The 14,929-nt window shown below is 39.1% G+C and overlaps 1 protein-coding gene across 1 annotated transcript; it reads left to right on the top strand.

Moving 5' to 3' along the window:
- The first annotated feature begins 340 nt into the window (after positions 1-340).
- Positions 341-13,741, top strand: LOC127570522 (uncharacterized). Its single transcript, XM_052016173.1, has 6 exons — positions 341-398; positions 1,723-1,876; positions 2,511-2,671; positions 7,142-7,345; positions 7,878-8,059; positions 8,162-13,741. The coding sequence occupies exons 1-6, from the start codon at positions 341-343 to the stop codon at positions 13,739-13,741; spliced, it is 6,339 nt and encodes a 2,112-aa protein (XP_051872133.1).
- The last annotated feature ends 1,188 nt before the right edge of the window (positions 13,742-14,929 follow it).

The following is a 14,929-nucleotide window of genomic DNA, read 5'->3' as shown; positions in this document are numbered from 1 at the left end:
GTGCTGTACTTTATATGATTCTATGAAATATTTGATTTTCAGTGACAACTGAACCAGTTGGGAGTTTCACCTGAAATCATTAAAAATCAGATTTTCTTCTCTCCTTTAGTGGATCAGTCAATGGATTTTGACATAACCAGGTAGTGTTGTATAAACAATCACTTGTTTTTATAATTCTGCTGTAGTTTACCTGTGATTCTAAGAAAGATTATGTCATCTCTCTGACAATGTAATTTGTTTCGAGAAAAAACAATAGTGTTCACTGAATCTGATAAACAAATATGTGAGATGGTTATCATTTTGTTACATTCTCATTTTAGTAACATCTCGAATGCTGAAAATGGAAACACACGGTGAGGATATAGCTATTGTTGGCATAGGATGTAATTTTCCTGGAGGTAAGGACAATAAAGGTGGAAAATGAAACTTTCAGCAACATGTCTGTACAAATTAACAGATAAGGGTAAATTTTCCTTTTATTGTAGAATACAAATCAAATGGAAAGTTGGGTTTCTTTAGTTTACCTCTCCACCCATCACCACAGTGGTATTCAAGCTCAAGCCTCTCTATATGGTGAAAACAGGATAGGCACCACAGTTTCCATATTTCCTTACACAGAAGGAGGCCATTTGGCCCGTTGAATCTATGTCAGCTCACAGAGCAATCTCAAGGGAAAATCAATAACAGAATGCAGAATATAGTGCTGCAGTTGCAGAGAAAGTGCAGTGCAGGTAGGCAATAAGGTGCAACAGACAAGACCAGGCACATTGTGAGGTCAAGTGTTCATCATCAACGTACAAGAGGTCTGTTCAAGAGTTTTATAACAGTGGGTTAGACGCTGTCTTTAAGCTTGGTGGTGCATGTTTTCAGGCTTTTGTATCTTCTGCCCGATGAAGGGGGAAAAGAGAGAATGCCCAGGATTGGAGGGGTCAGGGTAGATTTGTCACCTTCACTACCCTGAGATGCCTGCAGTCCCATTAAAATGGATATTACTATTTCATTGTTGTCTTGCTTTTATGTCAAAGTCATTGAGGCAGAATTTACTGCCAGCAGCAAACACCCATAAGTTGTTACTGACATACATATCAAGTGCTTGATTTGCCTGTTTGCATTTGCTGGCTACAGGTACCGTAATCCAAAATGGATCTGCAGATGGGTGGGGCTCTGTGCAGTAAAGGCAGCAAGTGGGCAAGCTGAATAAATTGGTATCTGGCTGCATCATGCCCCAGGTGTGGCTGGCTGTCAAAGTTTAAAAGATTGAGAAAGCTTCCTCATAGAACTGTTCGCATTTCCTTACAGACTTCACACAAGCTGACACATTACATTGAGAAACTCATGCCAGCCTTAAGTTTAAGCATAAGAAACACTGAAATGTCATGAAATATTGAGTCCAAGTGTGATGAATCCATGATGAAGTGGTTGTTAATGTCTTTTGCCCAGATGCATAAATACAGAATAAGGATGTTGACAAGTCTCTCCCTAACAGTATTTTGGGTGTGCCCATGCCTCAAGAACTGCAATGGTTCAAGAAGGCAGATCACCACCACCTTCTCAAGGGCAGCTAGGGATGGGCAATTAAATGCTGTGTCTGCCTGCGAAGCCCACATCCCTTGAATGACTATTTAAAAAGTCACGGGAGAGTGTTACCTTCCTCAGGGACGAATGACTGAATTACAAGGGTACAAATGGTTATCATCTAAATGCTTTTCTCTTATGTTCCAGGAGAAGGCATTGATAATTTCTGGAAAGTCCTTCTTCAGGGAAGAAACTGCGTGGATGATATTCCACCAAATCGGTTCAATACGAAATTCTGGCATGATACTGATGACAACAAAGCAGGAAAAATGATCACAAAACGAGCAAGTTTAATCGAAGGGTAATGAAGTATAAAAGATTTAACAAAATGACAAATTGAATGATAAAAGTATTATTAATTATAAATCAATAAAGAGTAATGGGATATTGTATTTTTATCTTGAGTTCTGTTTGAACTCAGAAGTAAATACGCAAATCACCATTATGATGTTATTAGGAGGTCAAAGGTCTTTAACCGTAAATCAGAGGTGAAAGTAATCTGGTACAGGGTCTAGCCAGAAAATGGCTGACACAGTTGTTACAAATGGGTTAAGTTGGCGAAGTTAGTGATACAACTGTACTGGGAACAAATTTAAGTTACTTTCATCCCTACCATAAATGACATTTAAGTCAAATGCCATCCTTATTTTATTGCTTCTCATTACCCAGACTTCCAAAAGGATGCATCACTTTACATTTCTCTATTGAATAATTTTCCAGCACATTAATTACAGATGAATTTCTGTAAGAGTCTTCCAGATAGTCCAAATCAACAGATGAACCAGAAGTACTGTAGAAAACTACTGTTTAGGTGATCTTAATGACTTTTTTCTTCAAAACTCTTCAGATGAAGTTACAGTACATGAGCTGGTGAGCACCCCAGAAAATCACTCGCCCACAGTTAACACAAACCTTTCTGTTTTTTGAACTAACAGGTTTAATGAATTCGATCACAAGCTGTTTAACATAAGTCAAACAGAAGCCAATAGTATGGACCCACAGCATAAACTTCTGTTAGAGTGCACATACAAAGTGTTTGAAAATGCAGGGATGCCTATGGAAGACATCAGTGGGAGTAAAACTGGTGTTTTCATTGGTGAGTAGACATTGCCAGACCACGTGAACCAGAGTAGGTCATTTAGACCCTCAAACTTGTTACCTTATCTGTACATCAGCTATGTTCACCCACCTTAGGTTCACTTTGAATCAAAAGCCTTGGGTGAAGGAATGCAGGTTTCCTTCAATGTTTGTGGGAGGTCTTGGAGTTGTCCAGCATAGAAACAGGCCCTTTGGCCCGTCATGTCCATGCCAACCTTTTTACCCATCTACCCTACTCCCATTTGCCCATATTAGATAATTCTATGTCTTGTCTATTTAAGTGTCTGCCTAAACACTTCTTAAATGTAGTCATTCTATGTGACTTCCTATGTGTAAAAAGTCCCCTCAGTTCGACTTTAAATCTTCTGCCTCTCACCTTCAACCTATGCTCTCCTGTTTTTGATAACCCTACCATGGGGATAAAAGTTTCTGACTATCTACCTGATCTAAACCTCATATACTTTTATACACCTCTATCAGGTCACCCCTCAGCCTTCTTTGCTCCAAGGAAAACAGGCCTGGCCTATCGAATCTCTCCCCATAATTCATGTCCTCCAATTCAGGCAACATCTTGGTGAATCTCTTTTGTACCTTCTCTAGCTGAACCAAATTTTTCCTATAGTGTGGCAAACAGAACTGCACACAATATTCCAAGTGCTTTCTAATCAGTGTTTTGGAAAGTTGTAACATAATGTCCTAATTTCTTATATTTTGTGCCCTGACCTATGAAGGCAAGCATGTCATATGCCTTCACCACCGCCTGTCAACCTGTGTTGTCTCTTTCAAGGGACTATGGACTTGAACCCAGAGTTCCCTCAGTCCATTAGTGCTCAATCATTTACTGTTTCCATCCTACCCCTATCTGACTCTTTAAAGGGCATCACTTCATACTTGTCAGGATTAAATTCCAATAGCCAATACTCCACCCAACTTTTCATCTGATTTGTATTCTACTATGTCCTTGGACAACTTTCCTTGCTATCCATAGCACCACCAACCTTTGTGTGATCCATAAACTTATTAACCATACCTTCTACAAGGTACTTTTTAATTTCAATCTTCATCCATCTCTAAGTTTGTGATTATCTTTCCTTGCAATGTTTAGGATTGGCCCAACAGAGGAATTTGTTTGTCTATATCTATCATGCAGAATTATTCTTTTATTTTTAATAGTCATGATAATGCTCAATCCATCCCATCTTCATTGGAATTGATCTAAATAAATAAAGCTATATAAATTAATTAATTTAATAAAATGTTAACTACCAAATGAGGTCATATGCAAAATCTAATCTGCCTCTTGGTTCAGTAAACTACAAAACGCCCATCGACTGACCAATGAGACAGGGGCTAAATTAAAGTTCAGATTCACTGCCCTGCAGAGAGCTGGTGGTTCCAATACATTGATCAGATCTCCCCTAAACCTTCTATGTGTAGTGGAATGTCTTTGTCATAATCTTCAATGTCCAGGCATTATTTGTACGGATCTGCACTAATTCCTAAGATGTGGTAGTCAGAACCAAACATGTGCTTTGAATAATTGAAACATAACTTTCTCCCTTTTTTATTCCAACCCTTATGAGGTAAATGTCAGTAGTCCTTTAACCTTTGATTACTTCTGTAATTGGCATTTAGAGAAATGTATACATGATTACAAACTCTGATTTTTCATAGTTTCTGGTCTCTTGGCTTTAAGGGAATATTCTGATTTTTCATTTTTGGATTCAAAATAATTGGCCTCACTCATTACCACATTCAACTACATCTTCCCCTTTTAACAGTCACCCATATCCTGTTTCCCTACTCCCAAAGAGACAACTGTCAGTACATACTTTCTGTCATCCAAAATATTATGTCCACAATTATCCCAGCTCCACTGGTACTGAAATCATTATTGATCCCTTCTGAATTATTCACACGTTCTCCGAGCAGTCTCCCATCTCCATCTACTGAGAACCTCAGCTCAGTGAAAACTCTGCTGTCCATATCATGTCCCACTCTGATTCTCTCCCATGACATCTGCCCTCACTGATGTGTTATCTCCTGGTCCCTCAGCTACTCAAGTTAAAGATTTCAATCTTGTGTTTAAATCCCTGCATGGCCTCTCCCCTTTCAGTTACAAGAACCTCATCCTAACCTAATTGTTTCCATACTTTCAGCCTTTTGTATATCAAACAAAAAATGAAAATGCAGGAAGCACTCAGCAAGATCTGGAAACTGAATTAACATTTCAGGTCGTAATTTCTGACAAAGGGTCTTTGACCTGAAATTTTAACCAAGATGAGAAGGATGAGAGAGAGTTCTGTTAGTGACATGAGTATTATAGGTAGAAGTGAAAGGCGTGGGCCAGATTGTTGTGTTCATTACATTGCACTTGGTAATAAACTTCTTTTGTGCTTTGGCACTGGGAGTTTCAGCCGGCATCAGAAAAAAGTGTAGCATCTTCTACAAAGCATCTGGGATCTGTATAATGATGTCATGCACAAGATACCATTTCAACTAATCCTGTTGAATAATCATAAGGAGCAGTTCAGAGTCTCAACCAGGAAATATCTGTCAGAATATTTTAACTAATGTTAAATCATATACAGAAAGTCAAATAAAGGGAAAGCACAAACAGATTAAGAGTAAGAAAATTGCAGCAGACAGAAAGGAAAACTTTGATTTACATTTGAAAACTTTGGCATCAGCAAGTATCTGAAGGACTAGCCATCCACATATTGCAGTTAATTTTTGATATTGATTCGTAGAGTTATACCACATGGAAACAGCCCCTTTGGCCTAACTCATCCATGCTGACCAAGATGCCTATCAATTGTAATCCCATTTGCCTGCATTTGGCCCATATCCTCCAAACCTTTCCTATCCATGTACCTGTCTAAATGTCTTTTAAATATTGTTTCTGCATCTACCACCTCCTCTGGCAGCTTGTTGCATATACCCACCACCCACTGTGTGGAAAAACTTGCCCCTCAGATCCCCTTTAAATCATTCCTCTATCCCCTTGAATCGATGCCATCTAGTCTTAAACTCCCAATCCTGGGAAAAGGCTGTGACCATCTGCCCTATCTATGCTCCTCATAATTTTATAAACCCCTAGTCGCAGTGTAACTTAAGCCCTCCAGTCCAGGCAACATTTTTGTGAATCACCCTCTCTAGCTGAATCACATCCTTCCTATAACATGGCGACCAGAACTGTACACTTACTCCGAGTGCAATCTAACCAATCTTTAGTACAACATGATGTCACGACTCTTACACTCAATGCTACAGCTGGTGAAGGCAAGCACACTATGCGCCTTCTTCACCACCCTGTCCACCTGTGTTGCCAATTTTGGGGACCTATGCACTTGTACCACAAGGTCTCCCTTTCAATAAGACCCTCCAGGACCCTGCCATCCACAGGATACGTTCGGGCCTGGTTTAACTTCCCAAAATGCATCACCTCACTCTAGATTTAAATCAGATTAGATTTAAATTCCATCATCCATTCCCTTGCTCATTTTCTCAGTTGATCTATAACCTGTTGTAATCTTGGACAATCTTCTTCACTGTTCACCATACCACCGATTTTGGTGTCATCTGCAAACTTACTGATCATACCACCTGTATTCTCTTCCAAAACATGAATATATGATGAACAATGAAGGACCTAGCACTGATCCCTGTGATGCACCGCTGGTTATAGGTCTTCAATCTGGAAAGCAATCCTCCACTACCACCCTCTGCCTCTTACTACCAAACCAGTTTTGCATCCAGTTTGGTACTCTAACCTTCTGGACAAGCCTACCATGCAGAACTTTTGTCAAAGATAAGCCTACCATGCGGAACTTTTGTCAAAGACCTTGCTAAAATCCATTTAGACATCGTCCACTGCACTGTCCTCATCAATCCTCTTGGACACCTCCTCGAAATTTTGATACGAGAAAGGTTATTTGGCAAATATGAAGATTATCAGTGCATTCAGTGAGTATCTACAGAGGTGAGGACAGGGTCTAATGTCTTTTGGCAGATTTAGTTTGTAGATATCATGGACTTGAATGTTAAGTATTTCAGTTCTACATAGCTTTCTGAGATCATCTTCTTGCTTTATAAATCTAACAGTGTGCATGCAGTCAGGGGAAATAGATGTGTGATTTAAAGGTTAAAACAGTGACCTCTACTAACACTTTAACCACAAAATCCATTTCATAAGCTGCAAATGTTTGAGAGTGAATGATGGCTGATTGGAAACTAAAATTTCAATTGTAAGTGAGTCGAGAGTGAATTTTCCAGGGGTAGATACAAAAGGGAATGGGGCCAGAAGGGATAGGATTGTAGGAGACTGGGATCACAAGGAAGTAGCTTTATTACTGGTTACAAAAGAGTACTCTAATTTCGACACAGTGTGATGCAGTGTTTAATCTGTGCAAATACATATGTACTCCTTATCAATATTTGACACTTTATCCTTGCCTTCTCTTTTTAGGACTCATGAATCGTGATTATGAAGGGATTTTAAATAGTGCCGCCAACAAAATCACCCATTATAATGGGACAGGGTCAGCAATGAGTATAGCAGCAAATAGGATTTCCTTTGCTTTCAACCTCACTGGACCATCACTGGCTATTGATACAGCATGCTCTTCATCGCTTGTCGCTTTACATTATGCTGCTCAGGCTATCAAACAAGGTACAGGAATATATTAATGTTTATTAAGAATATACTCTGTCACTTATTATGCACAAATTAAATTTGCTCTGATCTGTCAATTATGGGATCACTTAGATCCATCTGAAGAAAGTTGATCCTGCTGTTTAGAATGAATGGAGTCTTATGAAATTGCTGCAGTGAACTGGCACCTCACTCTTAGGTACTCCTGGTATTATTCCTAGTTTTCTTTTCCACATGTTAATTAACCACAATTATTAACCTAACAAGAAAGTGATGACAAAGGAGCCTTGAGGTTACAGTCTTGATTCTAAGGGTGAGATCCCTCAATTATTTGTTGTACTTTGAAAAACAATCAGTTAGCTTAGTAAATCTATGAATCTTTAGCTGTAAGTTACCACACAAGTAAGTCACAAAAAATGAGCCACGTCTTTGTATGTTCTTTCAAGCTATCTCTTCAACTGCTTCACCAATATTTTTATTACAAATTATTTTATTCAAAACTATTTTCGTACACACAGATTCTGTGCAAACTCACATTTTTGTCCCTCAGGTGATTGTGAGATGGCAGTTTGTGGAGGTGTGAGCTGTATAATTGAGCCAAGGATTAATGTAGCACTTAGCAAAGCAAAAATGATATCTCCGGATGGAATGAGCAAACCATTTTCCATCAAAGCCAATGGGTACGGAAGAGGCGAAGGTTGTGGCATTCTGCTGTTAAAGCCGCTAGCAAAGGTGAAGCATATTTATCACATTATTTTTACATCTAGAAAACACATTTAAATATTGGTATCTATTGTAATACTAGTCCTTTAACATTATCAATCCTATCAACAGGCTCAGAAGGATCATGACCATATTTGGGGTGTAATAGTCTGTAGTGCAATCAATCAGGATGGCAGAACAGTCACACCTATCACTAGACCCTCCCAAAAGCAGCAGGAAGAATTGTTGAAAAGTATTTATCCCAGAAAGGTTGACCCATCACAGATTCAGTACATGGAGGCTCATGGAACTGGAACACCGGCTGGTGATCCGACTGAAGCAGCCAGCATATCAAATATTATTGCCCGATCCAGACACTCTGGTTTTCCTCCACTTACAATGGGTTCAGTCAAAGGAAACATTGGTCACACAGAATCAGCTGCGGGAGCTGCAGGTTTAATTAAAGTTCTCCTGATGATGCATCATGGAAAAATTGTACCATCGCTCCACTACTCTGAGGAGAATTCAAGCATCAATGCAAAAGCTTTGAATCTACATATTCCAACTAGTGTGAAGAACTGGGAAGAAAAGTGGGAAAAAGAGAAGATGGCAGGGATCAACTCATTTGGATTTGGAGGGACAAATGCTCATGTGGTCATAAGGCAGTTCAAGCAGGATTCGGGTCAAATCTCTGGACAAAAACCTCTTGAAATATTTGTGCTTTCTGCTGCCTCCCAGAATTCAGTTAGAATGATGATAAAGGATACAAGTAACCAAATAAGGGAAAGTGAAGATGTAATTCTTCACAAGCTGGCATACACATCTGCATGCAGAAGAAGCCATAAGAATTACAGATACAGGAAAGCATTTATTGCTTCTTCCCTTGGGCATCTCCAACAACAGCTTAGATCAGCTGCAGACAGTGAAGTGGCTCAGGTCAAGACAGATGTAAAATTGATATATGTGTTTTGTGGCAATGGTGTTTTATATCAAGGTATGTGCAAGAAACTTCTACAACTAGAACCAAGGTTCAGGGCACAGATCGAAGAGATAGAAAGAATACTGCAACGGTACACAGACATCAACTTAATGGATTTAATTGAAAATGACTGCGACGACTTCACAAAACCAGACCTAGCACAGCCACTGCTTTTTGGCATCCAGGTAGCAATAGTGACTCTTTTGAAGTTTTGGGGAATTCAGCCTGACATCATCATTGGGCATTCAGTTGGGGAAGTTGCTGCAGTATATTGTGCTGGGATACTTTCATTACAAGATGCTGTAAAGGTGCTTTATCACAGAAGTGCATTGCAATCAACAGTAACAGGAGGGAAAATGTTGGTGGTTAGTAACTTACCCGTGTCAAAAGTGTCAGATAAACTTGATTCATATTCAGGGAGACTCTGCATTGCTGCATTCAATAGTCCCTCGTCATGTACAGTGTCAGGTGATGCCAATGCAATAGACAAATTGCATACAGATTTACAGAGTTCATTTAATGACAAAAATATATTCCTTCACATTTTGGATGTTCCTGCAGCATATCACAGTCATTTGATGGAACCAATCTTAAAGCAAGTGGAAGAGAGTATCGGTAACTTACAGAAATGTGAAACAAAAGTTAAAGTAATTTCCACTGTTACTGGACAATTGGTTTCAGGAAATGACTGCGTGACAGGAAAGTATTGGTCTAGAAATATTGAAAATCCTGTTGTTTTTGAACAAGCCATTAGAAATGCTGTTGCAGAGGTAAAAAATGCAGTGTTTGTTGAAATAGGACCAAGAAGGGCCTTACAAAGGTACATTAAAGAAATTGTAGGAAATGGGGCTCAGGTGTTTCCTGCAGTGCAGCCAGAAAGAGATTATGAAACTCTGCTTTCAGTTTTATCAGGGCTTTTCGAAATGGGATACAATCCTAATTGGCAAAATATCTTTGGAGAATGTAAGACCGTTCCAACATTGTATCCGTGTTATAAGTTTGATCGCACTAAGCTCAGCATTAATTTTGAAGATTTTAGGCAGGGTAATGAAAAAGTGTCATCTGTAACTCATCCCCTTCTCAGCAGTTCAAACAAAGATGGCAAGGAGTACAATTACAACCTAACACTGGCAACAGCACCGTACCTGTTGGATCACAAAAACAATGAAGTACCTATATTACCTGGTTCCATGCATGTAGAGCTTGCATTAGCATCTGCCATGGCAAGTATTAAACCAAAGATACCTCTCAGGTTGTGCCAAATCAGTATTGCTTTCTTGAATCCCTGTATTGTGCAACCAAACTCCACAGAGCTCAAGGTACAACTTAATAGGGAAGACAAAGTGACTGAATTTACTGTTATGGCATCAACTGTTTCTTATGCAAAAGGAGAGGTTCAACAAAACATGGAATGCAGTGCTGAAGAAAATATTCTTTCCCTTGAGCATATTTTGCAAAGAGTCAATGAAAGGATAAAGGCAGAAGATATCTATGTAGACATCTCTTCTTTAGGCTTCCAGTATGATTCAGTCTTCAGAAACCTTGGAGATGTGTTCTGTTCATATGAACTAGAGGAAGCTATAACATATGTCAAGGTACCAGATGAACTTGTACTGCAGATGCATGAATACTGCATTCATCCAGTTATTTTAGATTACTACATGCAAATGGCTGCTATTCTGGCAATGAAAATGTCAAACCTGAGGGCAGGATTCCCGACTTCCATCGGGAGTTTGGTAGTATGTCGACCAATGCAACAGGAAATGACTATCTACATGAGGACCTGTAAAAATACTGCAGAATTTTATGAGGTTTCTGGTGCATTTACAGATAGAAAGGGCATGGTCATTGCTGAATTGAAAAATGTCAGAATTACATTCCTTGGGCAAGGCAATTCCACAGGATTTAATAACTTTTCCTATGAAAATACTTGGGAGGAAATTGATCACCTTGCCAAAGGTGTAGATAGTCCTTCTGCACCAAAATCATTAGTATTTGCAGATAACATTGGAGTTGCTAAAAGTCTGCAAAAGCACTTGCATAGGCAGTCCTCTTATGTTCCTTACCAGGATCCAGAGACCTTGATGGATAGAGCAGTTACACAGATTTTACAACAGCACAATGTGACTGATTTGAACAGCTTTGACGAAGTGCTATTCTTATGGGGGATGAAAAATGTAACTGACCAGAACAGCAAAGCAGTGGTGGATCACGTCAGCAGCTGCTGTGAGGTTTATCGGCAAATCCTACAACTGGTTCGAGGGAAGAGATCCTCAAAGTCTGTCAGAATAATCACCTACAGGACATCTGAGAAAACAGTGGATGAAATCACTGCAGGTTTTGCCTTATGGGGAATGACCAGATCATGCCTCGTAGAACTTCAAGAGATTTCTTTTCAGCTGATTGACATTGGCTCTACTAGTGAGGCTGATATTGCAGCCTTAGCTAACACGATTAGCCTGCCTCATAATTACCCTGAAATAATGATTCGACTAGGCAAGGTACATATCTCACGTGTCAAGCGAGCAGCCAATATAAGTTCCAACAATATTTTCAACATTGTACCTTATTCTGGTTGTGAAAATGTAATTTTCCAGACAATGAATCCTTACAAAGTTGTAGATTTTCATGCAAAGTCTCAAGAAAGGAAAATGATTGAACCTGCAAAACAAACAGCATTTGTTAAGATCGATACAATGTGCATTCATTCTTCAGATTATTTTCCGGTCAGTGTCTCTGTTAAGAACTTTGGACAGACACTGTACTGGAACACAACCATGATTAAAGGATACGAGCTAATTGCTCTCGACTTCAGTGGTACAGTCACAGCTGTCAGCAAAGATGTAAAAACCTGCAAAGTAGGAGATCACGTTGTTACATGTTATCCTGTTGCTGCATTATCAACAGTCAGTCTTCCTGCATCCGTTTGTTTCAAAAGCAGCAAAATTCCATTTCTGAAGCAGACACCCTGTGTTTCATACTTCATACTTGCCTGGGAAATACTCCATAACACTCTACCTCGTGTTAAGTATCACAAATGCTTGTCAATTCTTTCCTTAGCAGCAGAATCTTGTCTCAGTAAAGTGCTGTCTCTGGCAGCTGAGTCATTGGGCTGGAAAGTACAGGTTCAAACAGAACTTACTGACCTTTCACAAGCAGTTCTTAATTCTGATGCATTGCTTTTCCTGCCACCTATTAAGTCCACCCTAGTCACAAAGGTCGTTAACAACTCTTCTGCTGGGCATGTTGTTGTTCTCTTTGATAACAACCAAGCATTTGAAACTTCTCAGAACATACTTGGTTATGAAAAGGATCACGTTCAAATTCACTTTTTGCAGGTAGCTAACATACTTAAAAGGTGGTATCTTAAAAAGTCTGCTGATGATGTTTATAAGTGGATGAGGTCATTGCGCTTAAAGAGCAAACAGCTTGATTTTCCGAGGACTAATCTTCACTCAGTGACCTGTGATGTGGGTGAATGTGGGGAAGAGTCCTACTTCACCTGCAAAGCTGTCTCAGTTGTGGATCTGAAAACAAATGCTGTAAATGGTAAGATTTCAGAGATACCAGTGTACCAGAGTCAAAAACAACTTTTTCGTAAAGATGCTGCATATATAGTGACAGGGGGACTTTCGGGGCTTGGCTTTCAGACAGTAAATTTTATTGCTAAACATGGGGGAGGATATGTCATTATTCTGTCAAGAAGTGTTCCACCTGCTGAGAAGCAGGAAGAATTTAAAGAACTCTGGAAACAGTTTGGGACAAGTGTAGTGAGCATTACCTGTGACATCTCAAACCTGTCAAACGTTGAGTTAGCCATCAGTCGTTTTCTTCACTCCTTCCCAAAGATCCCAATTAAAGGAGTGTTTCACAGTGCTGTTGTATTACACGATGGCCTCATTCAGGCTCTAAATAAATCATTGTTTGACAAAGTTTTGGGTCCCAAAATTGCAGGAGTTCTGAATCTTCACTATACAACAAAATCCTTCCCACTGGACTACTTTGTATGCTACTCATCAATTGCATCATTCGTTGGGAATTCTGCCCAGGCAAACTATTCTGCAGCAAACTCTTTTCTTGACTTCTTTGTGCATTACAGGAGAAATCACGGACTAGTAGGGCAGTCTATAAACTGGGGTGCACTCAACCTTGGCCTATTACTCAATAAGGATAGCATCCAAAGATTTCTGGAATCAAAGGGGATAATGATTTTGGAAATATCAGAAATTACCCAATGTCTTGAACAATCCCTAGTTCTGAACAATCCACAACAAGCTATCTGTAAATTTAATTTCTCCAGTTTATATAATAATGTTGTGTCTCAAAATCCAGCAATCAAGGCACGTCTTTATTCACTCGTGGTGGATGAAATCAGTAAAGCACAAATCAGTCCAAAAGAAGTTTTATCCAATAATTCACAAATGACCCCTGAGCAGTATGTCATTGCATTGTTGAGTGAAGTCAGCAATGCTGATCCTTCAGAGTTCACAAAAGAAACTTACCTTTCCAGCTTTGGCCTTGATTCCATGCTAAGTATGACAGTGCAAAATCGTATTTATCAGGAAAAAAACATTAACTTGCCGCTAGTAACATTTCTTGATCCGAAAACTACCGTAGGTACTGTTGTGTCACTGCTTGAAGACCAAAATTCTGGCCAACCACAGTCTGGAGAAACAAATCTGCCACTGAACAAATCATTCAGTGTTGAGCCTGATGAAAACACCATTTTCTAAGACAACTACACATGTTTATACTGATAAGAGAGAAATTAAATTTCCACTTGTGTAGAAAATAGTACTTTTTTTTGGAATCACCACTGACTATGGTTATCTCTGTTCCCCAAACAGACTTTAAGTGTTTCTAATGGTTATACAGCTTAGAGATTCTGAATAATTGAATTTTATTTCATAGTGGAAGATAAATATGTTGTTCTTGATTAACTTTAGGCATTGTCTATTGTTTGTTGTGGTATCCATTTCGCAAATGAATCATATTGTAAGAATCAGGAAAACTATTCTGAATATTGGACATGGAAATGGTAAATCAAGTGTATTAATTTTGTAATACTGAATGCTTTTCCATTGCTATCCATCTATAGTACAGATATTTTAAAACAATTCAATAACTTTTAGAATTATGAATAGGTTTTCTGTACATTTAGTTTGCAAGGCAGTAGTAATTTAATTGTGAATACTTGTACCAATCTACAATATAATAAAAAATGTTTACTAATTATGAATGAATTCCAAAACATTGCAGTATATTGAGAATTCATGGACCCAATCATCCTCATTCCAATTCACCTGTCGCACTGATATTCCTCACTAGACTTCCCTACTGGGACACAATGATGGGGATCAATAATGATATTGATGATATGATGACATTGAAAAGAAGTTTCCCTCATTGGGGGAATTTAGAAATAGTGGACATTACTTGAAAATAAGTGGCTGCTCATTAGGAAGTATTTCTGGTCAGGGAATTATTTACCCCAAGAACTGTTGGCTGGTTGTGACTAGTGCGGAACTGCAGAGATCTGTTTTTTGAGCTCCAACTATTTGCAGTCTACATTAACAATTTAGCTGAGAGGACCAAAGGTCATATTTTCAAGGTTGCTGGCAATACAATGCTAGGTAGGACTATGAATAAGGAGAAGGATGCAAAGAGGCTTATAGAAGGTCTATGGAATTGTTTACCCCAAGAGCCGTTAATGGTAAACCATTGAATGTGTAAATAAATAACATGTAACAAATATGCAGGCACGGTAGTGTAGTGATTAGCATAATGCTATTACAGCGCCAGAGACCCGGGTTCAATTCCAGCTGCTGTCTGTAAGGAGTTTGTACGTTCTTCCCATGTCTGCATGAGTTTCCTCCGGGTGCTCCAGTTCCCACCCACATTCCAAAGACATATGGGTTTGG

The sequence above is a fragment of the Pristis pectinata genome, chromosome 5 (genome assembly GCF_009764475.1).
Source record: "Pristis pectinata isolate sPriPec2 chromosome 5, sPriPec2.1.pri, whole genome shotgun sequence".
Lineage (NCBI taxonomy): Eukaryota > Metazoa > Chordata > Chondrichthyes > Rhinopristiformes > Pristidae > Pristis > Pristis pectinata.
This window is presented reverse-complemented; position numbering and strand designations above follow the sequence as displayed.